Source organism: Paramormyrops kingsleyae, chromosome 5 (assembly GCF_048594095.1).
Source record: "Paramormyrops kingsleyae isolate MSU_618 chromosome 5, PKINGS_0.4, whole genome shotgun sequence".
Classification (NCBI taxonomy): domain Eukaryota; kingdom Metazoa; phylum Chordata; class Actinopteri; order Osteoglossiformes; family Mormyridae; genus Paramormyrops; species Paramormyrops kingsleyae.
The window spans coordinates 23,562,498-23,590,309 of record NC_132801.1 but is presented as its reverse complement, the minus strand read 5'-3'; the positions used below and the strand labels follow the sequence as shown (position 1 = coordinate 23,590,309).

Genomic DNA, 27,812 nt, shown 5'->3' with positions numbered 1-27,812 from the left:
ATCTTGCTTCATGATAGAGATCCCTGGAGGTGAGTAAATAAGAAATAACTAAGGCAAGAGACTAAGACTTGATGTCTTATGGGTGCAGGTATGGTGTTCGGCATGAACTGAACTTAATGGGATCATACATCCAAATGCATAAGATATCTTTGCAAATTTCATAATAATTTTATAAATCACTTAAAAACATCTTCTAAATAAAAAGGTTCCCACATCTTAAGCATTGTAAACATACAATTTAAACATAAAATTTAATAGCTTTCTCATAATTTATTTAAAGGTGTAACTTAAACTATCTCAAAAATACAAGAGCAGCTACATTAGAATATTTATTTTTGCATAACGCTGTCAAAAAATTGTATTCAATTTCCTCTGAGTAACAAAAACCATTAGTCTAAATGGGAAGTATGTTTTTAAATCGGTCTTTTTTTCACTCAGCTGTGGTGGAGTCGGAACGTGAAAACAGGGCCAGAACTGCGTGTTTATAGTCAGTGTCTTATTATCTGGGTGACAGCAGAGATGATGCACTGAATGCTGTGGCACCTCTTATTCCTCACTGAACAGGACAGCAAAATGTACCTACAATGAGCCTGAGGTCTTCATTCACCCCGATTCTATGGGTTCTACGAATTAGATGTCCAGGGGTCTCGTATTACGAGATCTGTGATACTTTGGCAGGGCAACACAGAAAAAGAAAAAAAACATCAGTGCATATTTCACATAATTGCCATTAAATGTTAATAGCAGTCTGCATATTACACTGTTGCCAGTGAAAGGGACTTTCCCCCTGTTTTTCATTAAATGTATTCCATTTTTTGGACAGAATTACAATTTTTTTTTAAATAAGTCTCCGAAACTATAGAGTAGCCTTAAACATGGCGTGAGCCATGTTTTATTATCCTAGCCGAGCTTTAGTGACAAAGCAAGCCGCCTCTTCTCTGGCCTGGTTGCTCTGCCTATCTCCCCAGCCTCTGCTTCTCATTGGCAAGCCTCTCTCTCTTCTTCTTAAAAGCCCCTTATTCTGTTGGCGTGTCCCCTGATCTGTGGAGACTCTGTCGGGCATTAATGCGTGGGCTCCAGGATCGTTTCGGGGCCGCTCACATCTGGAAGTGGGAAATGAATGTTCTGTCTTTCTGCTCCTGCTGCATGACTCAGATGGGTGGCCTGACTAAGCGAGTCACAGGCTACCCGGGAATGATGAGATGGCTCCTTCCCTGTGACAGGAACAGCACGAAGCAAACGTTATCTAGAGCAAGCTGTTTTACAGAATCTGTCTAATTGATGAACATGCAACAGTAGCATCTTTAGCATTTTCTGCCCAATTTGCTTTTAAGAATCTAATGGGTATTACTGCGTGGGTCCGACGATGAAAATGCATGATGGCTAAAAGTCACAACAGGCAGAAAGAGAGTGAGGCCATCTTTGTGCTGGACCAGGGCCACATAGAGCATTTAATAGGTGTGATGCCAAGGTCCTGGAAATTAAGAAGAAATATGAACTGGGCCATCAAGGTCTAGGTGTCAAAGGGTTAGGTAATGTCACCAGGGAGGACCGATATGCGTGAGACACATTAGAACCTGCACCGAGAACCTGGACCACACATGGAGGAGAAGGATAACTCCAATTCAGGATATTAAATTACAAAGGAACCAAAGGTCTATTGGTAATAAATTCCTGCTAATTCCAACTAGATGCTAATGTAAATCTGACCTACAGTACTGTGCAAAAGTCTTAGACAATTGAAAGAATTGATCAGAGCTATTTATCTGGGTTGTAAGTGTATATTTGCCTGAAACAAAAAGTCTCCAAAAAGTCACTCATTTCTTGTTGGATGGCTAGAATTCAAGTTCCCAAACCTCTCCTCAGGGGCACCCCAGCCATTCCATGTGTTTGTTAAACCACCAGTTCACTTAGTTAATTAAATAAGTTTAAAAAGTCAATGAGATTGATTAGCCATATGAGGTGTGCTAGTGATCGAGTCAAAAAATACAAGGGTGTATTGGGTGGCTGATTAAAATCCTAGGGTGACTTTAGGAGAGATTTTGAAATGGTTATGCTGGCACATTTTGGCAGACATATCTTCATAGTTGTTATACCATCATCATTTTAACATCATATCTGACTGCCTAAGACTTTTGCATGGTAGAGTATGTTGTATCCAGTTTCCACACATCATGCTTAGACTCACCAAGAGACCCCTCGATGGCAACAGTGGCTGACGTGACAGATGTCCCTTGGACTTCAAAGGTCTTCATGGTGTATGTGTGTTCTGTGGAGTTTAACGAACCTATGGAAAAAGGCACACAAAACCAAAAAGTCAGTACAATCTGAACAATAACTGCTCTCCCTGTGGCCCTTACAGTGGAATTTGGTACCTGAAGCCAAGCTGAAAGTGCTGCCTTTGACCAAACTTTGGACTGGAGAGAACCAGTTCAGGACAGAAGCCACCATTGGGATCTGCCTCAGGACGCCCTGGGGGACACACCATTGGACAGGTCACACTGGGGCCTTCATAGATATAAGGCAGAGCCCAGACCATCTTTGAAAAAGCAGCACAAAACAGAAAAAGAACCTCTTGCATCAGCTTCTCTTCAGTGGCTTTCTGTAGCTGTGACTCGGCCTCCAGGATGCCCCTCTGCACCACCTCTGACATATTCTCCAACAGCTGGTCACAGCAGGACGAAGAGCCGGTCAGAAGAGGCCACATGCCTTTCCAACACAACTAGAAGCTTCTAGTAAAAAGTCAATTAAACTGTTGATGATCACTCTCAGAAAAATTGCTAAAAATGTGTACTTTGCTTTTCACTGGGGCTGCACCCTTGCTATTGTACCTTTTAAGGTACAAAATGGACTCTGAGTAACATCCCAATGGTACAAACAACATTAATGTACCATCAATGTTCTAGAAACGTTCCTCAGAATCCATTTCTGTACCCTAAAATGTACAATTACCTACAGCTATGGGTACAATTGGCAGACCCTTGAGGGTACAGCCCCAGTGACAAGCAAAGGTACAATTTTTTTCTTAGAGTGTACTGAGGGCACTTCCATTATTCAACTGAACGACCTATTGCCCATGAGGTCAGCTCAGTATGTGAGCAGTTGAACACCTGGTTGCTCTCTTCGATGTCTTTACCCACGGCTTCAATGGTATCAACCAATTTCACCACATCAAGGTCCTCTGTTGCCATGCCAACAAAAATACAATTCTTCTCTGCACCAAACTCAGGACCTAATGGATGGGGGGGACAGATCACTTATTTAACCCCTGTGTAAAACGCCCTGACAGTATTGTTGTTGTTTCATAAAAATACAAAATTATTTTAAAAGCAAAACTTAACATAGCTGGTAATGAGGTAGACTGCTTTTTCTAGCAACCAACAAATTAAAGCTATGGACATCTTCATTTTACTTAGGGGGTCCACCATAGTGAAGCTAAAGGTTGGGCCATGTCAATCATAGTCTGACCCAGCTCAGGAAGTGGAGGTTACCAGTGGAGAAGTCCACTTCAGCACCCAGAACCTGCAGTTTCTTCAGCAGGTCACTATTGATCTTTTCCACCAGCTGCTGCCTCTTGGAACCATCAGGTTCTTCCCCGCTGGGCTGATACCTACCAGGAACGGGCATTTGTTACTTTTACACACCGTCCATCTCCAGTTTTCTGTCTCCCGCATCCTCACGCTTCTCTGCTCACCTGATGGCACCTAGACCCGGCCAGCTGGGCTCCTCCAGGTACATCAGTCTGTTATGCCGGGACACTTCCTCACAGAAGTGGTGTCTGAGACACGTGGTCCAGCAGAGAAGAGGCACCAAGCTGACCAACTGCTCCACAACAGCGTCCACATCGCTTTCCTGTGTGCCCAACACTGCGGGAACAGTACAGATCGACGTTAGACCCATCACATTGTTTCTCTGGTATACCACAGAACTCTCTCAACGGCCCAATAGATGAGGAGGAAAGTGTTGGTCTCCAAAGTGTGATATTCAAACGTGCGTCACTTACATGCAGAGGTCATCAGCGGGTTGAAGCGGACACAGCTACCTTCGTCATCCAGGTAGACTACGTCCAGGCCGCTGGCTGAGACTAGCAGCCCCAACTGTTCACCCAGCTGTGAAGGAGCAGCCAAACTGTTAATCAGCACATTTTTGCCGCAGTATTATGCAGTCAGCCAGAGGGAAGAAAACCTGAACCTAGAGGTATAAAGTGAGTTTAAATAAGTAGGAATAGGAAAAGCTTATGATAAGGAGCCACAGACAACATCTTTATAAAATCTATCCTTTATAAAATCTAATGAAGGTCAACTGGACTGTAAAGTAAGTCATATGCTGAAGAAGCTACCAGAAAATACGTACGCTTTTACCAGAAAATGATAAACAATCATGCTATGTATACACAGAACATTATTACTACAATAACAAATACCACCCTCAGATATAAATGCATTAATCACTAAACAGTCTCACCCATCTGTTGAGTGAATCCTCAAATTCTCCCTTGTTTTCTGAGAAATCATTCACTGAATCTGCATTAGATAATACAAGTGAGAATGGAGTGCAAATCAGACAAGCCTATAAAACTGAAACAGCAATTACAGAAATACTTTAAAAGAAACACATCTAAATCGATACGGAAAAGGTGATGGACTCTCACCTGTGGGGCTCTCCTGACAGAACTTAAAAACGACCACAGGACAGTTCGGCTCATCCTCCACCTGATAATGCAGCAGGAAAAGAGGACAAATGAAGATAAATGCATAATGCATCACGAACACAGCTGTGAAGGCACGCACAATCCATAATGCATCACAAACACAGCTGTGAAGGCACGCACAATCCATAATGCATCACAAACACAGCTGTGAAGGCACGCACAATCCACAGGCGATAGTTAGTCTCAGATGGAGGAAAATGCAGCAACTAATATGGAAAAATATGTCAAGTGACTTACAATCTGAATATTCTGTGAAAACCTCTGTGAAATATTCTGTGCCAGACTGAAGACAATGTGTTTGCTTAAATAAATTATGGGATGATCTATGTATTAAAAACGCATCTTATCAATACCCAGCGAAGAGTACCTGAATACAGACATTCAAGCTGGGAGCTTGCCTATGATTAGCAGAATAGAATTAAACATGCTCTTGTGATTCTGCCTTTGGAAATGGCGTTAGAAACACGATCTCTAAAAATGTCCTCTAACATAATTTGCAGAAGCTAAATCAAGAAGCACTTGCCTAAAAGGAGACTAAGGGTATTTATGACGTGCTATTTCGATACGGTTTTAATCTCAGCTGAGCTCATAATGGATGTACCAGGAGTAAAAGCAAACTTAAAGACAAAAAATGGGTACTGATTAAGCCCCAGAACGAAGTCTGTAAACACTGTACTTCAGAGTGAGTGAGTGAGTGAGTGAGACTGGCTGAATGAGTGAGTGAGTGAACATAAAGGACACGGCGCAGGTGGAAAAGTATGAAAAAAGGCAGGTAGAGGGTTGATCCCACCTAAAATAAACAGAATAAGAGAGCCCAGAACATCCCACAGAAAGCCTCAGAGATTAGAGGGACCAAGAAGTGCGACAGCACAGCCTGAAACCAAGGCACCCATTCTCACTCCCGGTGACACACTGGACAGAATCACTACGGAGCTTCCCAGTGAGTATGTCTAGTGGTTTACCATGTTCAAAGCCTCGAGAAGAGACATCTGTTTGTCACCCTGATAACAGTAACACAGAACACACTCTTTGTCACATTTGGCTACTAAGTAGCACTCAGCATGACATCACGTGGGGGAACGAGCAAAGACACCCCCTCCAGGTGAACATAGCTTCAATAGCAAACATACCTCAGTAAGACCAGCTTCTGCAGTAAATACAGTGCCTTCAAGAAGCACTCACAGCTTTGCAAGGTTTCCATATTGTGTTATGCTTTTAAGCTTTAACCCAGGACACTTCCAGACAGTCCAAATACATGCTCAAGGCACTGTCTATGCTCCCGTAGTGCCATTTAGATGTTCCACTACATTGAATGGTCTTAAATATGTTACTAGGTATTTTATTCAATTCGGTCAACAAAATGACCCACCGAAGTTTTAATGAATGCCATCTTCTTCAGACTTTCTAGGAGACGATGACTCTGAAAGGAGGAAGAGTTAACAGGGAAATACACTGGGGTGTAAACAACTTTAATTGTTCCCGCCACCCACCCCGACAACTTTTACTGTTGCCACCCCCTTCCCTCCCCACCATTTGGACAACAATTGCACCATTGTTGAAATCAGTAGGGGGAGGAGCCCAGGGGCCTCCAACCATGTTAATATGCCTGTAAAGATCAGGTGCACAACACAACGTTTCCATTACGGTGATGGAGAAAGAGAGCTTCCCACCAGCCCCAAGGCATGCTGGATCCTCTCCACTATGCCACTGTGGCCAAGGTACTGCAGGGACATCCAAAGAGGAAGTGGCTGCAGATTCTCTCCCGGCTGAGTCCAAGACAGTCCTGCAGCAAGAGCCTAAAAGGCCGAAAGGATGGATAAATCAAACTGAAAAAAAATTAAACTAACGTCAGATTCTACAGCCCTCCTATATTTTAACAAAAAGGCATAGAATATCCAGAATCTACAGCCCTTCTATAGTTTTAACAAAAAGGCACAGAATATCCAAGTCGTGGCCAAATCAGGGTGCTCTTGAACACAGACGTACCAAGGCCGGGTCCTCGTGCCTGTAAAGGGTGACAGCTGGCATGGAGGGCAGTCCGAGCCACGGCCCCAGGGTCAGAGTCATGCTGTCACACTTCGTAGCTGGCTGTCGAGATTTAGGAACCACATTGGCAGAAGGGCACACAAGCATGCCTGGCCTTCCCATATGTACACAGAGTCCGTAAGGAAACATCTAGACATACCAAAAGTGGGGAAGGGACACAGCTCAAAGCCAGCATTGCTAGATTGACTCTGGAACAAAAAATGGTCCATGAGTTAATATTACCCTACATGTACAAAGCAGTCCATTCATAAAGCATTTTATAACATCTAGAGATACTAAACAGCTTATCCGTGACCATCCCCTCATAGCATCCATTACACTATCTAACAAAATAATTTGCTAAGTATTTGCATATGTTTATCAGGCAAACAGCCATGAGGTACAGTATGACTGGTGTGTGTGGTGGCCGGTGTTTGTCACTGAGGGACACACCCACCCTTCTACATGAAGCCACATGCTGTGCTGGTCACAAAGGTCTCTCAGATGATCCAGCCTGTCAGTGTGTCCTGCAGCTGCCGTCCCTTGGGGTTACATGCGGAAAATTATCGTACGATACTAAACCCATGCGGGACATCACACATAAATACTTACATAAACAAAAACTTCAAGTATATTTTTCTTTCAGAGAGGCAGCGTGGGTGACACAAATGATATAGTCATGCTGTATTTATTTTGTTGCACAAGAGAAAAATATTTAAGGCACGTGAAATTTGAATTTCCAAAATGCAGCTGTTGTGGGAATCGTGGAAGTTTCAGATCCACGTGTGTCGCATGACCTCATCCACATATGCAACATTCCAGAAACAAAACAGATGTGCCATCACATAGAATACAGAGGTAGGCTCCACACTAACCAGCATTCGCTATCAACAGCAGAGGAAGCTTCCCTGATTCCACGTCCTCCTTAATGATCCCGTCAAGAAGGAAACCGTCCTACAGTAATAAAAACATTACCAAATAAGAGCAGAGCTAACGTATCACCCTCACTGCCACCACACCCCAAAAATTCAAATCTGAAAAAGCAGTCTGCATTTCCCATACATCCCTGGGAAAAACCGAAAGACCACTCCATATTTTGTACAAATATGCTTTTTAAAATCCTGGTTTAATCCTGGTTCTGCTGGCAGAAGGTTAAACTGCAAGGCAGGCTGCTTCCAGGCTCAGTGATTCTAAGACAGCAGTACACGAGAACAAGGTGAAGCAGGAGACACTGGGAACGACCAAAAACTAGTCAGGTAAAGGGCTGAAGCAGCTTTCTAATGCGGCAGATGACCATCAGCTTATCCGGTAGTGCCTCATAAATCGGAGGATGACGTCAGGTGACATTCTAAAAGAATGGGAAACATTAAGTGGTGTGAATTGCACTGCTAGGGCAAGTTTGTTACGGGCTCCTAGAAGCAGGACTGAAGTCCAGTAAAGCAAAGAAAAAGCCCTTCATGAATGAGAAGCAAGGAAGAACCAGGCTGGAGTTTGCAAAAAAATGTATATTTTACACAGACACACACCCATAAATTGAGAAATGAGTGAAACTAAAACTTTTCCTGTGGTATCTTGATTTTTTTCCAGAGCTGTATGTATATTAAAACATTCCACAAATTTTAAGGTAATGTCATAGGCAAGTGGGTCACAAACATAACATTCTTACCATTTGGTGTTCAGATCCAAAAGCGGTATTACATGGCACAGTATAAAGGCATGACAGGGGCAGGCCCAGCTGGTGAGAAAAGGAAGACACCAACTATAAGAGACATGCCACCATTACGGGACAGAAACTCAAGGCCAGAATGACACAGAAGAAGCACATAGAACTCTCTAAAAAAAGACAAATGGCTTATTCCCATCTACTATGTACAGCAGCGCACTTGGTCTATTGCTACATCAGGTTCCCTTTTATGCATCCAGCAGGCTTTATCAATACACATTGTATGGAGAATTACTCATCATTGCTTGTACCTCTACACATAGCAACGGCTCTGAGGTACTCAACATCAATCACACTAATGTTCACTATCATCTTCTGGGGGAATAGTCTGGTTGTGCTCATCTGCAGAGAAAGGACAACACCTCTCGAGAGGATAGGCATTCCTCTGTGTCCAGGGACACAAGGGGAATACATTACAATGGTGCCTTACAGGGCATATGCAAGAGCAGGGCCATAGAGGCACTGGCCCCAGCTGAAAGCTGACTGGGTCCCAGAGTGCTCCCTCCTTAGTCATTCACCAATTCAAAACGTTTCATTAGCTAATGATATAGTAGTTTGTGTGAATTACGCTTATGCTCTCCACCTTGAGAATCCTAGAATAGTCCTTGGTGCCCCAAGACAGAAGAGGTCTGTGATCTCAGATTTCGTATGTGTGTTCACTTACTACCACTCTTTGGTGAGGTACGCACACACACACACACACACACACACAAGGATAAGCATCAGCACAACAAGTTTGTCTTGGGGACCCTACACAGGCAAGATGCTGAAACAGTGATCACTGCTCATATGACATCGTATTGGCAATATATGGCCATCGTCACCAGGGGCGGATTAACGCACAGGATAGATATGGCTTAAGCCTAGGGGCCCCACGTGTGCCAGCCTGCAAGGGGGCCCCCATTGGCACGGAGGGGGGCGGGGTTGGGGGGCCCACAGACTACTGTAGCCTAGGGGCCTCTGTACACCTTAATCCGCCCCTGATCGTCACGCAATACAAACAGGTTTTTTTACTCTACATTAGATAAAAGGGAGAAACCGAGTGACAACCCTAACCTGCTTAACCAGTTCAAACCAAACAAGATGCCATAATTTTCATCATACTTTTCTGGAGTAGCAGATATTGGTCACAACTAGAAGATTATTTTAGACTTTTTAAATCTCAGGTAAACCTTCCCATATCATCAATGAGAGAGGCAGTGTGCGTCATAACTGTCGCCCCCTACCTGGCTGCAAAGGTATTGACCCAGGCCAGGCCTGCAGGCAGAGCTCTGGTAGATGACAGGATGTCTGCAGCCGAGCACGGTGACACCTTCAGTGGCAAAGTCCTTGTAGCGGGAGTGGATGACAAGGCGACACACTTTTAGAAGGCCCTGTCTGTCATCCTCATGGAAAGACACGGAGCCGTTTTCGTACCTGTGGACAAATTACGCCGGCCATTCGCACTGTGGAGCTACTCACTTGCTGGAGAGCCCTTAAGGGCACAGTGTTCATGTACATTTGCATTAACACTACCCAGAACTGAGTTTGGGAGAATCTCTTGGACATTATTTCCATATGCAAAAACCACGCAACTGGGACAGGCTGTCATTGTGCAGTTACTGATGTCCTGAGTAAATCACCAGCTCATAATGTCGTTTTCCACTATAGGAAGAAACAAAAACAAGGCCAAACACGGATTATTTGTTTTTCATTACACCTCAAACCAGTGGTGATGAAGTGTAAAATGGCAACAATCACAGTGTTAACCTTCTTAAAAATTGCCATTTCCTGTGGTGATAAAACATCTTACAGCCAAGAAAACCAAGACAAAAATAACACCATCTCATATCAATGTCAGCCCACATGTGAACATGACCACCGCACATGCAGGGCAGAGGCACACAGGAGCAGCCTGTCCAGCTGGTGACACTTTTGGACTTCACAGAATTGCTCTGTAAGCCTCAGTAAGGCAGAAATATCTAACCACGCATCCCTACCTGAAGAGGCGGGAGAGCCAAAGTGTGACATCGGACTGGACCCGAGTGGCTAGTCGTCTCTGCTGCTCCCGGTGCAGCATGGAGAGATACGCTGCCACACTGTGTCCGAGGAGAGCCACATCCCTGGCCTTCCTGTCACCCTGCACCCTGCTGGACAAACACGTCACTATTCACTATTCACTATTCACCATTCCTACACCCTGGCTGCTTGTTTGCCAAACCGTCGGGTTTTAAAATTCAACTGTGCTGGAATCTCAGTATATTACCCAGCAGCGTCCCAAGCTGGCAAAGATGGTTCCTCCGAACAAATCAAAAGACAAGCAGAGAGCAGCGTTATTACCATGGACGGTCCTCGGTCTCTCCTCCACACGTGAGGCTCTGAACTAGCTGCAGAATACTGACGGCGTCCTGGCCACTGGAAAGTTAGGAGACAGAGCAAGAGCTTTCATACAGGTACAGCAGATGTGATGATGTGAAAGGTTTTGGAATTAAATCCTTACGTCATAGACTTGGGAAAGGGCGCGAGTACAGAAACCTAGAGAGAGCATATGAAAGAGATGCATCTAACAGCCTGTCAGCTGCCTTACCATCGCTGCAAGGGTCCTGGGATGTGCCTCAGAGTGGCCCTCTGCTCCCCCGGAACCTCACTGGGGGAGGAAAGCCGGATTACACATTGTCCAAAAGTGACTGAAGCAAATAATTTAAAAGAAAGAGGAACGGCACCTTCGACCATCTTCTAGAACCTTCATAGCCTCATCGAGGTTCTTCACCACTTTATTAAGCACAGGGTCGATGACAATCTAAAAGATCAGATAAATAAATAATGAAAAACAAGCAAAAAACCCCAAAATTAAGATGCATGTATGCATTTATTTGACTGACATATGCAGCTTAGTACAAAGGGTAAACTTTAGTCTTTTTATGTTTGCACATTAGACACTGATATTGCAGTGTCACAAACTTTGGTTGGCTGGCTAGAGTGAGATTAAATTCGAGACAAGTCTGCACACTTATTTTCATGTATGTAACAGTTTGATTACCGTGTAAATAGTAGGGTTTGCAAACTGCCCCAACGCTTTTGATGCATCCAATTTTTGGTTTTTAAATGTAATAATAGAAATTTGCCATACAATTTCTTGCGGGAGCATAAGAGTCAGAAAGCATGACTGTCACGCCAGATGTGTGTGAGTTGGCAACCACTGATATTTTCCTAAAATGTGTCAGATAAAGGTCAGTGGGTTGTCGTTTACAGGGTAGTGATGAGCGAGACCAATCCTTTTTGTATAATTTCAGTTCGATCTAAGGCTGGTGTCACTGGTACCAATCCCTATGCCTGTAACCCTAACCCCGGGGGGAGGGCGCAAATTCTATTCCTTCTTCTCTCCCCTTATGGACCGCCCTGCCCGGTAGAACCTGTCCTGCTCCCTATAGTAATACATTTAACACTTTACAAACATTTAAATTACCAGGTTAAACAATCGATATTTTAAAGGCAGGATTGATTTTCAAAATGAAAACATTCAAATCGAAAGAATCGATATTTTACTGTCGATCCGCGCATCAATAGTGCATTATATATTTACGGAGCAAAACAAGTTCCCTAGTAGTTATGTTGTATGTAACCCATTGGCTTGCATGTGTTGTTAGTCTACGGATAGCTATTCTTAATGATATGAAATCAATCTGACCCACATTTCTAAATTAAATTCTCAAAATATCGCAATATTATTAAATTGAGATTTATAACACGAGCGCCAAAGTAAGTATTTGCGGTCTGTTATTACAAGTCATTATTTGGCAATCATATTAAATGGGTTATACACATAATAAATAAAGATCAAACAACACAGATTCGGGAAACTAATATCCTCAAATCCTAAAATAACATCCATACGGATCCCCTTTAGTGCTGCCTAAATTAGTCAAACTGCAGTTTTCTAGTTTCTTTAGTCCTTTCGCTTAAATTTCAACACCACGTAGAAAACGACGTGATCGCCTATGATATGACAGCGGCTGAATATTTAATCTAAAAGCTGGTGATCAGATCGACGTCGCGCCGGTCTGAAAATAAGATGTTTTCGCCGTGTGAGGGCGGCGCATATTGGGGTAATCTAATTATGGCAAGCCCTATATCTGATGGAAATAAACGCTTTCAGCAGCTTACCTTTTCAGGCTGGTCCATCTTATTGTTGTCAGGGACATAAACGTGCCCCGGCCGCGTTCTCTGTATTGCAGTGTGTAAAATAACAGGCACTTGGTTACATGTTCGGGTTTATTATAGCGCGGCAGCAACAGCAGAAAATGCGTCTGCGTGTCCCTCAACTACACACTGGGTAATTAACTTCCGGGAAAGAAAGAATAGAGAAAGAAAAGCGCTTACGGTCCAGCGCTAGCCCCGCAGTCCGCCGTGTGCGCCATGCTACTATATCATTTAGATCATCCCCGTATTCTGCTTTTCACAAAGTCCACAATCAGCGCATCAGCTCTATTTGTGCATCATGGAACTGTTCACATATACTGTTCTGGGCGATTTATGTCACACTTCAATGGTTGCGAATTTACCTGCCTGCGTAATGTCATGTCCGCCGCCCATGCACTGGAAAAGTAGTGTATAGTTATGTTTATAAACCGTGTAACGCGCTAGTTTATTATAATTATAATAATAATAATAATAATTATTATTATTATTATATGGGACGAATTATGTCGCGCTTTGCCACATGTGTACTTTAGTTTGCAAGCTTATGGTTAGGCTTGGTTATAGCAAGCTTTTATATATATATATATTGCCCGTGAAGTTGTCAGGCTGTAATCCGAAAGTTGTCAGGTTGGCTGGTACTTTTATTCATATATGGTTTATTCATTTACCTTTAAGTGGGCCTCCAAAGTGAAATTGACTTCAAAAAATCCTCAGTCAGATCACAAAATATATTTCGTTTTACATTGGTTTTACTGTGATTTGAATAGTTCATTCGTCGTTTTGCTGTTTTCTGGCAACATATAAAAGCAAATAGACATACGTCCCACCTCCCGGAAGTTCTGGGAGTCTCTCCATGGCTTGTTAATAGCGGCTCCCAGCTATAAGCATGCGGGCGACTCCTGAAACTTCCGGGACAGGTGGGATGTCTGCAAATACCTGATTTCATTCTTGAAAGTGAATTGTTAATGTCCTCTCTGTATTAAAAATTTAAGAAAGCATCCAAACGGGACCGTCTTCCAGTTGTACATGTGTTAATAAGCCTAATGGCTCATCGACCAGTTACCATAAAAACACAGGATGTATAGTATCCGAATCCAAAACACAACATATGCTGATATAACCAGTATGCATAATGCTGGTCATGCTGGTAACCAGTTATGCTGGTCTGTGCTGTTTTTTTTCAGCAGAGCATATCCCGGAGATTTGTCAGTGAGATGAGTACAAGTGTTAAAAAACGTGAGCCTCAGGGGTAAACTGTGAGACTTGACACATGTGCAGTGTGATGCTGTATAGATCCTCTGCAACTATTAAGATGAATGATAAGGTAACGAATTGGATGGTGTTTGAGGTCCGGAGTGCTCCTTTTCACTCACCGACGGTCACCAGTAGAATTTAACCGAGGGACCCCCCCAGGTGAGCACCTGCCCCAAGGAAAGTTTTTGTACGGCAATGGTTTAAACGGTATAACTAATAATATATGTTTCTGCTATTCTTGGCCATATGAAAAAAGCAAGCTAGCCAGGTGCCTTACATATGTTTTAAATCAATGAGTTGTAGGCTACAGCTTGATATTTACTGAACTGCATTATTCCGGGGAATAAGGTTTAGGGGTCAAGCTCATTACCGCAATAACTAAAATAGACAAATTGCACCAAAATTGAACCTGTGCTGCAGAGTAATATTGGAGAGAAGGACAGTCTCAACCTCTTGATCTGTGGCCTGAACTATGAAGCGGGGTTACTGGCTTACCGGGGTAACTTGTCGGATTTAAGGTACCACAGTTTAAATGGACTTCATATTCGTTCACTTACATTTTGCCGAGACTACCTTAAATCCGACAAGTTACCCTGATTTCAGTAACCCCGCTTCGTAGTACAGGCCACTGGCTAGTGAAATAACTCAAAAAGTATTTGATAGATCTTGTTAACACTTCAGAAAAACGTTATATGGATGAAGATCTCCCGATTTCATTTTGTGACAAATTGCACCAAAACTGAAGTAACAGCACTAGGTGGCTGCAAAGGGTAGCTGCAGATGATGCTTGATCTTGTGAACAGTGGCTTAGTCTCATTTGCCAAACCAAGTACATATTACCCACTACCACAATTGGTTTAGCTCAAGTATCCAAGGATGTCCTGTTCCTTAAATAAGCTAAGTGACATCAGTCAGTGACAACTAATGTTTACGTCAAACACGTGGACATCTGTCAGCTTATCAGAGTGCAACATGCTTCCTAAGAAGTTTAAGTGCTTAAAGTTACGCAACAAATGTTGACTTAGCCTAGGCTAAAGTCACTACCCCAAACACAACTAACACAAATGATGGCATAGTTGTAGCGCGTTTCTTGTTCACGTCTTCAGATATCAAGTATGTTCCATTGTTTTCAAGAAATGCCCAGGCACTTCGCATTTTACGTCAGCATATGTCACCAAAGTGTGTAGTACCTCACTGTGCCTGCACTTAAGTAGGGTAAATGGGGCAAAGCCAGTAACTCTAAAAAGTATTTGATGGATGTTTTTAAAAGGTTGGGGGGCAGGGGTAACAGGGGCCTCTGGGGAACAGGCCTACATTGTGCTTGTTCCAATAGCATCTTTGTTAAGAAATCGTTTTTCACGTTTATCTTATAAAACTAAGACCACAGTGCCTTATATATAATAAACCATGAAATGGTCATGAGAGTAAACGTGGATGAATGGAAGGATTTTGATATATGATTTGATGATTCATTAAAATATTTGAAGGCTTGCATACTTCAGATGAAGGCAAATTGACAAGTCAACAGCCAGAACATTTTTCCCAACACTGTCAGTCCAACAGGTTGTGAAATCATTGTCTGTAAGTCAAGTTTCAAATTTTATCTTCCAGCACATGCATAAGCAGGTTTAACAAAACTGCCTTTAAGTAAAATTGCTTCCTTTCAGGATTTGAAATGCTTCCAAAAAAGTTACAATGAAGTCGTCAACTGTAATCAAATTGAGAAATTAACAATTTACATTCTCCAAAGGAGGGTATGATGGACATACTATATGACGATTGTCATGCCGATTGCGTGGTAATTGCCATGATTCTACTCCTTTGGGTACAGTCAATCGCACTACTTTTAAATAATGCTGGTAAACGCGTCACATTACATAAAAACATTTTAATTAAACAATAATCCACTAATGGCACAAAAATGCACAGGTGTTGTGAGGTGGATGACCAACTACTTCAGGGAGTACAGTGGAAACCAGCTTGTCTCACCCCAAACCCATGATACTCAAAACAGGACAGTTTCCCACTAAGGGTAAAATGGAAGGTGAGGGACAAATTAAGAAGCGAGACAAAATGGAGCTGCAGTACAAAAAAAAAAGATAAACACTTTGAAAGTATCTGTATGAACTTATTCACCCTTTATCAGCGGCTGAATTTGTTTTTAATTTAAATTCAATGAACCTTATCTTAACATGTTCTCTCCAAGATCATTCGGCTGCTGGTTACACTGATACTTTCCTGATGCTATCTGTGGCCTGTCATTTTATATTTTATTAAAGAAAGTAGTTCTTTATTGTTCATGACCTGCAATCTACTTATCACTCTTGGATCAAATTTTCCAATATGATACTTGCACATGCAAGGCGGTGGGACAAAAGATGTGAATAACGAAAACAGAAGTAGGGTAGAAGCTGCTGCAGCCCCCAGGGGATTATGGGAAACTGTCATCATCATCCTCTGCCATCTCCTTGGCAAATTCCAAATCTTGCTGCTCCCTCTCACGTCGCTCCTGTTAAGGCGACACAAGTCAAACTATGACATTGATGCAATTTCAAGGCACAAATACCGTGTCTTAAGACTGACTCCTAGTCCTGTTTTAAGGGCATGATTTCAGATGATCTCATATTTATTTGACTGAAAAGACTGGATTATTTCTTCAGACACTCCAGCACAGCAAATTTTACACAAGACTGCCACCTAGTGGCAGGATTTGCTCACTTCCTCCTTACTAAAAGACCATTGGTCCCAATTAGGTCCCAATTAGTCCACATATGTGAGTTGGGGAGTAGGGGGAGACACCCGTGAACCCAAACCGAACTCTTAGCAGTATCATCTTCCGTTAAGCTTTCCTTTTCAGTACATGCAACAGGAGGCGCTTAATGTGAAAGTAGTTCTGGCTCAGTGAACAAAACACAAACCTCTGCAGACTCAAGGTCTTTATTGTAGGACTTGGGTGGAAACCTCATTGCCTGAGGGACAAAAATTGCAAAAAGTGTTACTTGTGTCTGTCTGGTCTATAATCACAACATGACAACTGGATTATTAATGTCTGGCAACATGCACCAAAAAACATTTGCAGAACCTGCATACTCTTAAAAATCTGGAGTAGAGATCATGGGACTAATTCAGCTCATTGTGCAGAGAACACTGGAGCTCACATGCAGACAGCTGAGGGGATTTGTAAAGGTGGTTTACCTTGACGGACATGTTGTGGATGTCCAGGCAGAAAGAGATCCTCTGGTGAAATGCCAGTTGCGGTTCCCTGGTGCCGTAGATGTCCATAGTCTCCTTGGACTGAACGTAGCCCTTCTCATGATTGATGCTAGCTTCAATTACACCATCCCGGATTGCCTGGCCCAGCAGAAAACGCACAATTAAGTGCCAGGCAGGGAGAATAATTTGTTGCCGTGAAAAGTTTGAATCGTAATTCCCAATCCCTGGCAACGTTCTAGGCTGTGAAAGATCTCATCTTGCACCAGCTGTTGTAAGACTTATAAGGATCAGACTTCATGCTACCAGGTGCTGCAGATGGTGGGCAGGAACAATGTAGCATCACACACCTTGGCAACAATGAACTCCGCATCCTCTGGACTGTCCAGCTGCAGCTTCACGGCGATGTCGGCCAGAGAGATGCGCGAGTAGGACAGGCTGATCATGCGAACGCCTGGGCAAAGAAACAGGACTAGAATGATTTAATCCAGGAAGAAACTCATTCAAAATGATGGATCACCTTACAGTCCGCTGTTTATAAACCTGAACTCTCACTGGAGCAACAGATATAAGGCTCTCTCAAAACTAACAGGGGTTTAGGGCAAAATCTTTATTTGACCACACAGCCAGCTTGGTGGCACATAATCAGCACAATTTGCATTTACTGTTCACCAGTGTGTTCCCTTACTACATACACATGGCCAGGTCTGTGGCTCTGACCAGCAAGCATTACTTACACACACACACACACACACACACACACACACACACACACACACACACACACACACACACACACACACACACACACACACACACACACACACACAAAATTAAAGGCACTGAACCTCCTAAAGAACAGAATTACTCAAAATGTACAATAGCCATGTCACAATGACTTAAGGACCCAACATTTTACTGGAACATGAATTTTCTTTATAATCTTTGCCTTGAATTGTTGATAATACATTAGTCCTCAGGGTTTCTGGCACAAATTGACCCATCCTCTACTGATCTGAAGTTGACCACTGAAGGAGCCGCTCACCGGTCTTGATGACATTGTGTCTGAGGCGGATAATCAGAGTGTAGGTGCCATCAGTCTGGAACTTCTCCCCAAACTGGTCCAACACCTGATTGAATTTGGCCAGGTTACCTGTCCTCACAGCTGCATGGAATAAGCAAGGAGAGGCCTTGTGACTGCATTGAAAAATGCATGTATCTACACGCAAGTTAAATACATCTTTCTTTGCGCATGCTGGGATAAACACCGATGGCTGCCCAGTAGGGACTCCTGGACAAGACACATGTTGGGATTCCAGGGATGCAACCGTGCAATTCCCTTCCAAACGGGCACTCTGTGTTCCTACCCTGAGTCAGCAGGAAGTAAGGCATGAGGGACCGCTTCAGCGAGGGCTGTCTGAACTGCAGCCGGTCTGGGATCTCCCCCAGCAGAAGCTCTACCACGATCAGGAGCTTGTGCACCTGTGACCCGGCAACAAATTAAGATGGGGGTGGGGGGGCTTCAGGATGACAAGACAGCAACGTGGGGAAATGGGGTTCAGGCACCAAACTGAGTCTGAATTTCTAGGTGGCAGAAAGCTGTCATGCTGTTAATATATCATATCTCATAGATGAGTGTGAGCTGGTATTATGACTACATTCGCTGAGGGACGCAAAACTCATTACAACAAACAGGGCTGGCAATACGAGCCAAATTAAGAAACTCCTTTATCTCCTTGCGCTAAGTATACCTGTAAAAAGAAAAAGAAAACTTGCCTTCCCTATTCCTGGCGTGACTCTGAACATCTAATACATAATAAAAATCAAGCCTTTGCATTTGACATAGAGATTTTTTTTGTCTCTTTTCGTGACGTGTGTGATTAATACTAACAGTCTGTTTGAAGCCAACAGCGGTGTGCTGGGGGGCCTTTCTCAGGGCGTTGGTGAGTGTCCTCCTGGCCTCGGAGTACTCAAGCTGGATAGCTTTGATTCGACCTGTGGCAGACACTTAGCATTAGCCTTTAGCATCCTCCTATACACCAGGAGACAGAGGGGCATGAGGAAAGAGAGTGGGGAGACAGTCGAAAATGGTGTTTGTCAAGGTCAGGCCTGCAGACCTGTGTAGTAGAGGTAGCGGGCCCACTCATTGTTGTTCGCCTGCTCGGGAAAGACCGACTTGGACACCAGCTTCTCTGCCTGGTCGTAAAGGTTATACTGTAGGTAGTTGCGCAGAAGCAGGTTGAGCAGCGTGGCCTGGCCGTCTGCGTCGTGACGCAGGGTGGCCGTGCGCAGGCGGGCGTGTAGGAAACTGCAGCACAAGGGGAGCAGGAGAGCAATGCTGGTTTGGTGCATAATACACGGTACTCACAACAGACTAACTGTACAACTAGAAGTAAAGAACAACAGCAAAGGTAGACAACTCGTGTGTGCTGAAGTAATCGCTCTGGTACACATTCGCTCCATGATTTCCACAAGTGTGATAAAATTTCTTCCCTTTTGGTTAAGAATTACTCAAAATAATTTGTATAGACATCATCTCATTCAGAATTGGTTTTAACAATGTAATACAAGTTACAAACAAAATGTAACCTGCGTTTAAGTTTGCAGTACAGACTATGTGACCGGAATACAGCAATGCCACACACTATTTGGCTGTAAATATGCTTTACTTTAGGGTCACATGCCAGGTCAACCAACCTTCGAACAGCATCCAGCTGGTTGAGGAACTCGTAAACTCGGGAATGGTAATAGTAACATTTGGCAGCCACTAAGTCCAGAGCACGACGGTTTTGTGAGCTGATCTTTTGTAAGAGGTCATCTGACACCTTCTTAGCCTGAAAAGGGGAGAGCACATGAAACAAATGCTGTGATTAATCAGAGCCTCCCAGCTGGGGTCTCCCTCACGTCACGGTGCCTTCAGCTGCTGCTCTTACCTCATTGTAGCACTTGTTGTTGGTGAGATAAACCACCAGGAGAAGCTGGAGATACGCCTCCACCTCAGGAAGCAGAGGGGTGGCTGCTGCCTTGCCAGTCCTGGGACGGAACTGAACGTCTCCCTCTGTGTCCATAGGCTGGGCAAACAGAGCATGTGTACATGAGACAAAGTGTCAACATCTCCTCAAAGGCCAAAACAAAAACAGCAATGAAAATGGCAGCAATTAATGTACTAAATATACCAAAAAGGACAGTACTAATTCATAGACTGGGAGCAGAAACAGGAAATAAATATGTTCTAACTGTACACATATAAACATAACATCCATCCATCTTCCAACAACTTATCGTGGTCAGTGAGGCCTGAAGCCTATTCCACGAGGCACAAGGCTGGGGTTCACCCTAAATGAGATGCCAGGCCCCCACAGGAATATCACAGTACAGGCTATTTAGAGACATCAATTAGTCTAAGAAAAGGAGGTGGGATTTGAACCCCGGACCTTGGAGGTGTGAGGCAACAGTGCTACCCTGAGCCACCATGCCACTAAGAAACATTACAAGCAATATAATAGCATATAATTCTTGATTTTACAGCAATGAAAATTACATGCATCCAAACAACATGCCATTATTTCCATAGGTGAACTGACAGACTGTATAGGCATTACAAATAACTACTGAACAATACTTTCAGATTATGAACCATCTGCACTGTATTTTGCAAATACTACCCTGCTATTGGTCAACACTTTATCTTCAGAATTAGCCACTAACTGAGTGACTTTTGTGAGGACAGAATTATCACTCACTGATTTAACAGATCATAAGGGAAGCTCACGACCTGATAGGGTGACACGTTGTTTCCACCAAATGCTCGAAGTTTGACAGCAGCTCACCTCCTCCAGGAAACTCAGGAGGAACTCCTTCCCAGCACTGTTGGCGGTGTAGAAGCCCGAGATGGCCTTGTGCAGCACGTTGAGGTTTAGCCGCCGGCTGGTGGAGGGCAAAGCCCTGAGGGCACGCAGCACAAAGCGCGGCTCCTTTCCAGACACAGCCTTCTCGATCTGTTTCACATGCTCCTTGATATCTGACAGGCAGAAAAAAGGGAGCGTGTGAGAGAAGCAGACATTTAGATATGGCACAGAAATGTAGGTGGGTGCCACAATTAAAATCAAGTTTTCAAACATCAGACAATATTCAGAACAAACTGCAGCAGCAGAGATCTGTCAATCAAAATATATGCATTAAAAAAGACTGCATTACGGGCTTAGCTGTGTACACTTTTCGTTTTGTTCTATTGCTTTAAGTCTAATGGTTTCGAATGTCTTGAGGTAAGGGTGTCATATTACTATACATCATTAAGCACTACTGACAGCGGACACTGTAAAACTACATTGACCAGCAGGCCCGGAGAGGCCAGTCGGGAGACTCGGAGAATTCCCGATGGGCCGCTTAGCCGTTAAGCAAAATAATTTTACAACTTTAAAATTCTCCAACAACGCTTCAGTTAGACTGCTTGAACAGTTCAATGCACTATTTATTATTTACTTACTGGAAATGTCAGTAATAAAGTTATCGGGATAATAAAACATGAGTCATCAATTATCAAAGTTTCCCCAGAACGAAGAGAAAATTAGCCCACTCCGTGCGTGCTGACAGTAGGAAACACAGATCACAAGCACTTAACAGGTCATTTGCCTAAAAGCAAATTGCATAAACAGAAAAATCCGTTTATCTGATTTTTTCCGCAAAAGAGAAAACAAATTTTTAATAAGTCAAGTTAAATTTAGATTTAACCCATATGGATATTTTTCCACTGCAGCGTTACATTGTGTATAAAGGACCCAAGTGTTCAAAACAGCCAGAAAACCGGCAGCATTTTACAGCTGCGGATACCAAAAACCCGGGCGTTGACATTACGTTTATTCATAAGTGTAAAACCTTTCACGCCCGTCATCGGGAAGAGTGTTTCCCTGTAGCTACCTTCTAGAGTTAATGTGTCAAGCTCCTTGGGAGATTTCCCCGTCGTCGCGGTGTCTTCTTCTGGCATCTCCACATCCTGCGGCTCGGGGCCCGTCTCCGCTTTTTTCTCCGACTTGGCCTCTCGGGCCTTTTCCCGTTTTTTCGACGTGGTTTCTTTCATGATGCGCAGCAAATGCCAAAGCCTAAGCAATGAAATGAATATTTATACGCGTTCTGCCCGACCACAAACCAGTATTATCGCACTAACTTCTTCTGCCCCTGGAAAAACAAGGAGAATGACTGGCAAGTATGAACTACGCAAAGGGGATTGTGGGATACAGGCTATCTAATCAAGTTCTCAACTAGGCATGACTGATCGATCACAGAGCGATCGCTGAAGATCTGTTACTAACTTGCGCCTCTGGGCGGCAGGCATGTCTTCTGCTATCTTTATTGGGCGACAGGCATGGTGTAAATAAGAGGCTCTGAATATTACGTTATTCTTTAAAATATTGAAGTGTTCAGTAAAAATATGTAGTATTTAAGCAGACTGTCTAGCAAATGTGTTGTGTCATGATGAAATCAAGTACTACTGAGTATTACTGAGTTTAAAAAAGATAATATGTTACGTCATAGTGAGTCTTATTAACATCAAACAGTAATTTAAGTGATTATTTGAAAATTAATTCAGTGGTAACACTGGATATATTGTAGATATTTTATTACCACAATCATTTAATGCGTAGTTCCAAAACAGTTTTAATTCAAAGATCTGTTTCTTTGTGTATCAGTTATTAAAATATATTTTAGAGACAAGTTGTTTAGCTTGAAAGAATGCGATACGTATGAGGGTCAAATGTCCGGGCGGCAAATGTAACAATTACTGCGAAATACAGCTTGATATGTATTGTTATGTAACTAGAACCACGGTTAGATTTCAAAGTAAGAGATAAGAGATAGGGGTTAAAGAATAGGAAAAGTGGTTCCCATGGCAACCCGGGGAGCACCGGTATGTGTAACAGTGAGCGAGGGCATTGAGAAGACCGAAGCGAAGGGCAAGCCCAAGTCATGCTTTCCACTCCCCAGCGCGATATCCTGTGAAAAGTCACGTCCGCTGTAATAACAGACAAAGCGGATCTCCCTTAGCTCCCCCGGGGCAGCCGGGCGGGTTTTCGGGTTCGTGTTGGGCGTTAGAAGGTCCACACTAGCAGGTGCGTCTGTGTTTCTGTTTTCCTAGGGAGGTTACCTAAGGATCCTGACGCCAGCAGCCCAGCGGTGATGGCTGACTTGTACAAAAAGATGTGCTTCTTTACAGTTTCAGTCACAAGTTAGAACTTTTATGTTTTATTTGATTCTTGTTCTGTTTGTATTTCATATCCCAATGTAGTATTGCGGTGTGATAACAGCGAATATTTTGTCATAAAACTACCCAGCTCCATGTTCAGTTACTGGATGTATCTAATGCACATCTCTGGAAAAGACTAAGAGGCTACAGCAAAACTTTCAGTTTCACTTATTTCTTAATTTATATGAATGCACCTATGTTTCTGCCACCTCCAGCCTGGCCCTGCTTCTCATTCATGAAGGGCTTCTTCCTTGCTTTTTGGGTCTTCAATCCTGCTTCTAGGAGCCTGTAACAAACTTGCCCTAGCAGTGCACTTCGCACCACTTAATGTTTCCCATTCGTTTTGAAGGTCATTTGAGGTCAACCTCCAGTTTATGAGGCACTACCAGATAAGTTAACAGTCATCTCCGGCATTAGAAAGTTGCTTCTGCCCTCTACTTGGCTGGTTTTTGGTTATTCCCAGTGTCTCCTGCTTCACCTTGTTCTTGTGTACTGCTGTCTTAGAAATGTTGAGTCTGGAAGCATCCTGCCTCGCAGTATAGCCTTCTGCCAGCAGAACCATGATTAAACCAGGATTTACAAATGCAGAGTTTTAAGAAATATACAGTGGTCTCTTAATTTTGACACATACACACAATTTTCTGACCTTCTTCATATTGTTGAGATTACATGTGTATTCTGAGATTAGCCAAAACAGTGTTAAAATTAAGATACAGTGCTGGCAGCATCTTTGAACTTGTGTGCAGTAATATAGAATTAAAAAACTATCTTGGTAGTACTGGTTTCAAATACAGTATAGATAACCAGATACTTTAGCTGGAATGAAAACCCTGATTCAACACTTTACTTAGATTTAGCAAGTTTTTTTTCCCCCCAAAATTGATTAAATGCCATTTACGCATATATACATATGCACACCCACACACACACACACACACACACACGGTGGGTGTCAGTTTTAATTTTCACAAAACAATAATAGAGTGAAAACTGCTTGGGAAAATTGTAATATGTATTCTTGACACAAGACCCACACAAGTCCATTGTTGGTTTAAATACTGGTTAAAATGGAGTTTTCAGAACAAATTCTATATTGGAAAGGAATAATAATAAAAAAAAGTTTTCAGTGGTGGCTGGCCAGTGTTCCGCATCCTTGTTCAGCCCAACATGTTTGGTCATGGTGTTGGGTGTGTGTTGGGGGTGGCGCTGAAAATGGACCTGATGGAGATGCTCAGGTGCTCGCTTATCACATGGCCCCAAGCAGCTCCTCTCATGTCCGTCCTTGCACTTCAAGGTTTAGCACTCCCAAGGTGATCCACCTAGGGACTTTTTAATCTGCAACCCAATCTGGCACGGGGCTGTGCTCTGCTAGATTGAATGTGTCATTCTATCCGGCTCTTTGTGTCCCATTAGCCGATAGTGGTAATGTTCACACCAGTGTACTGTGTCTGCGAGGCAGGCTAAGAGGCTCACTGTTTGGTCCCTGCTGGAAGGCAAGCTGTTCTGAAATTTGAATTAACTGCAGCGTAAGTGGTAGGAACGATGCAGTTATCTGACCAGTGGAACTTGTTTGCATTTTGCCTGCTTCACTGTTGAGCTGCGATGATCGGTTACTGGCCCACTCCCGCTCTTGTAACTAACCACGATAAAAGCAGATGATGTCAGAGGATGGGATGCTGTGTATCAGTATTCTGTTGCTTGCTAAAAAAGGGCTGCTATTTGCAATCTTTTTCATTGAAGCAGACACTTGGACGATGCTGTTGTCAACGCGAGCCTGACTTCCCCTGCAGTTCACCTATGATTGTGTGACTAAGCTGGCTGTGCCAATATAATGAAACAACACTTAGGGCACAGCACGCATGCTATTGCAGTCACGTTTTTTTAGCTGAAGGATTCAATATGGGAAAAGACCATTCGTGAAGAATGATGTGCTTCTTATAAGCCAAAACTTTATATCACTGCACAGGAAGATCTGATTGAAGCGTTGCACGCTGGCCCTCAAAAACACTGTCCTTGAGTCTCAGCTAGGCTCTAGGCAACTGCAATTGTTTTTCACTTCAGTGGGGGTGAGGGAGGAGTTTTCCGTATCGGTGATGTATGGTGAGGAGTGAATGGGGGGAAGGAATAAAAGCCAGCCCAAACAAAAAAACAAACATTGTTGCCACGGGAATTCACAATGCTGGTTCGACTATTGATGCCTGCATGTTCACTCTTCTGCAGTCACTGAGAAAGGCCGGAGAGTCTGCCTTTCCGGGCACCACATGTGTGCAGGCTGCCCCACTGGAGAGCAGAATCGCTGGCAGGATCATTTTTGCCGCTTTTCCACTAGCATACAGGAACCACGCCGTACCGGAGCCGTACCACAAAGAGGGACTAGTTACAGGTCGGTTCCAACTCGCTTCGGTTTTCCACTGCAGACGGGTCAGCTCGGCAAAGGTGTTGGTGGGCTTGGAGAGCGACAGTAACATAAAACCAAAGAAACACATTTACTGGTGTAGATTATGAATTACTGTAACGAATCCACTTGCAGAGTCATGTTTCAGCAAAACGGTGGTTTATTGAACAGTTAAAATAATATAATGTAATACAGTGTAGACACACACCGGGCAAAATCAAAGGCAGCTCAAATACAAATTAAGGGCAGTTCTTCACCCCCCTTTATGCCCCAAAACACCCTCCCCAACAAAGTGCTTTGTGTAAGTGTTGTGAGTTTGAATATAAAGAGTGACCTCCTGGAGTGTGAGGATCCTGAGGCAGCGATGGGGCAGGACAGGACAGAGATTTCCCGTGAGAGTAAATGGTACTCAGTCACTTCTCTGGCCACTGAAAATTCAGTTACTTCCTTAGCACCCTAGTGGTGCCTAATGGAACTCCCATTTCTCTCCCCGACCTCCTTATGATCATAAATTGCTAACACTGTATTCAAATGATGAACCAAGAACATTGGGGCATCTTTACTACTTTTCCTTACGGTTCCTACGTGCTGATTTCTACATCTGTGACACTAACGGAATTATCATTAGCTTGTGTAAATTTGCATCACAAATACATTCCGTTCAGCTGCTCTCTAGTATTTTTTTAAGTAGGAGGTTGGAAATTTTCAAGTTCCAAATTATCGGGAATGCATAAATACATGTGCGATGTGCGATACTATAAAGAATGAATATTATATTGAATATGCCCTTTGTTCCTTTATATAATCCATTCATATTGACACAGATCAACAGTATCTCCATGCATTTCAACTAATCAGATGGTGGTGGCACAACCAGTTCGATTTGGTCATACTTTCGGCCTTGCAAATAAGCAGGCCCATGTCAGTGTGGGTACGATTCACATAATTTACAAAACCGTCTCTTTGTGGTACGGCTCGGTTCTTGGTGGCAGTGGAAAAGCTCCAACAGAGTCTCTGTGGGAAGAGCTGTCAGTCTTAGAACCCATAGACTGTTTATCGACACTCTGTCCTTAGAGGACACCATCAGATGTTTGCCATGGCAGCTGGAACTTGAGATTTACTTTGACTGCCCTTAAAAAAGTCAATATCTTAAAAAAATAGGTAAAAGCTGAAAGCCACAGTTAGTCTTTTGTTGGACTTAAACCACAGCCTCTTGGGACAAAGGTCTATTGACTAGCTTTGTGAATTCTGGCTCATCAAAAATGGATTAAATCAACATATTGAAATATGCATGGTAAAAATATGGTATACAGTAGACATAAAGAAAATGCTAAAAAATGTTTTTCCTTTTCAATCGGCTGTTTATTTGTTCATTTATTTTGTTATCGAGTTTCTCATTTGTGTGTCCATAATTTAAGGTTACAGGCTGGTGTCTCCTTGCCTGAGGAGGTGACCTTTTACGTCCTCACCGGTCCCACGTGGCGATCAGAGACATCCGGCAGACCTGACAGCATCACTCCACCACACCGACACTGCTGTAACGCTACCCGTTACTCGATAGAGACCGAACAGCAATCGACAAGCTTGACAGCGTGGAAGGTTGCATGAGTCATATTTCACAGGCAATATTGTTTACATGCATCATCCCAGGGAAAGACCTGTGCGTGCAGGTGGCTAGTCCGTGGTCTGGCGTGGCTTCAGGGGAACCCAGCTGCATACTGGGAGGGTGAGGATGTGCCGGGCTTTCTATGGGTGCTGTCCAAGTTCTGTGTTCTGTGTAGCTCCGAGACCCACCGAGTCTCTGCCCGACCCTACTGCTCCTGGTGCTGAGGACCCTTCTAGAGAGAAAGGAGAAACATGCACACATAGCACCTGCTCACCGGTAATTCCAGAAGATGTTTCCAGTTTCTTGGTGACAGTGCTAGTGCACATGACCTCTGACACCTGTCCCCTAAGGGGAACTTTGCTGGTCACGTGCACCTTTCCACGGGACAAATGCTGGACTACATGCTCTCCTTCTAGATGCTTCCTCACCTGCGACTGAACTGAATACATACTCTGGGGAAGACGAGGA

The 27,812-nt window shown here is 43.4% G+C and overlaps 2 protein-coding genes across 5 annotated transcripts; both read right to left on the bottom strand.

The window, feature by feature from the left end:
- Positions 1–354: 354 nt before the first annotated feature.
- On the bottom strand, positions 355–13,033 carry LOC111848640 (pyridoxal-dependent decarboxylase domain-containing protein 1-like). 4 transcript variants are annotated; one of them, XM_023820820.2, is made up of 25 exons: positions 13,001–13,033; positions 12,603–12,662; positions 11,162–11,238; positions 11,026–11,085; positions 10,779–10,853; positions 10,439–10,585; positions 9,686–9,875; positions 8,403–8,471; positions 7,612–7,690; positions 7,194–7,278; positions 6,897–6,945; positions 6,698–6,799; positions 6,382–6,507; positions 6,081–6,131; positions 5,674–5,712; positions 4,652–4,712; positions 4,465–4,523; positions 4,004–4,109; positions 3,695–3,866; positions 3,492–3,610; positions 3,111–3,232; positions 2,573–2,665; positions 2,376–2,472; positions 2,189–2,287; positions 355–1,214 (listed from the first exon to the last, which is right to left on the bottom strand). In XM_023820820.2, exons 1-25 carry the CDS (start codon positions 13,016–13,018, stop codon positions 1,063–1,065), a joined length of 2,307 nt encoding a protein of 768 aa, XP_023676588.2. In that variant the 5' UTR covers positions 13,019–13,033; the 3' UTR covers positions 355–1,062. The 4 variants fall into 4 exon arrangements, with proteins under 4 accessions (XP_023676588.2, XP_023676591.2, XP_023676589.2 ...); XM_023820823.2 differs by lacking the exon at positions 13,001–13,033 and adding an exon at positions 12,819–12,963 and having other exon boundaries at positions 10,439–10,588; XM_023820821.2 differs by lacking the exon at positions 5,674–5,712 and having other exon boundaries at positions 10,439–10,588.
- Positions 13,034–15,765: 2,732 nt separating this feature from the next.
- Positions 15,766–22,352, bottom strand: psmd3 (proteasome 26S subunit, non-ATPase 3). The gene is made up of 12 exons (XM_023820825.2): positions 22,020–22,352; positions 20,933–21,123; positions 20,036–20,173; positions 19,800–19,936; positions 19,220–19,410; positions 18,994–19,097; positions 18,470–18,584; positions 18,148–18,267; positions 17,453–17,556; positions 17,088–17,243; positions 16,811–16,861; positions 15,766–16,401 (listed from the first exon to the last, which is right to left on the bottom strand). The coding sequence occupies exons 1-12, from the start codon at positions 22,177–22,179 to the stop codon at positions 16,324–16,326; spliced, it is 1,545 nt and encodes a 514-aa protein (XP_023676593.1). The 5' UTR covers positions 22,180–22,352; the 3' UTR covers positions 15,766–16,323.
- Positions 22,353–27,812: the final 5,460 nt, after the last annotated feature.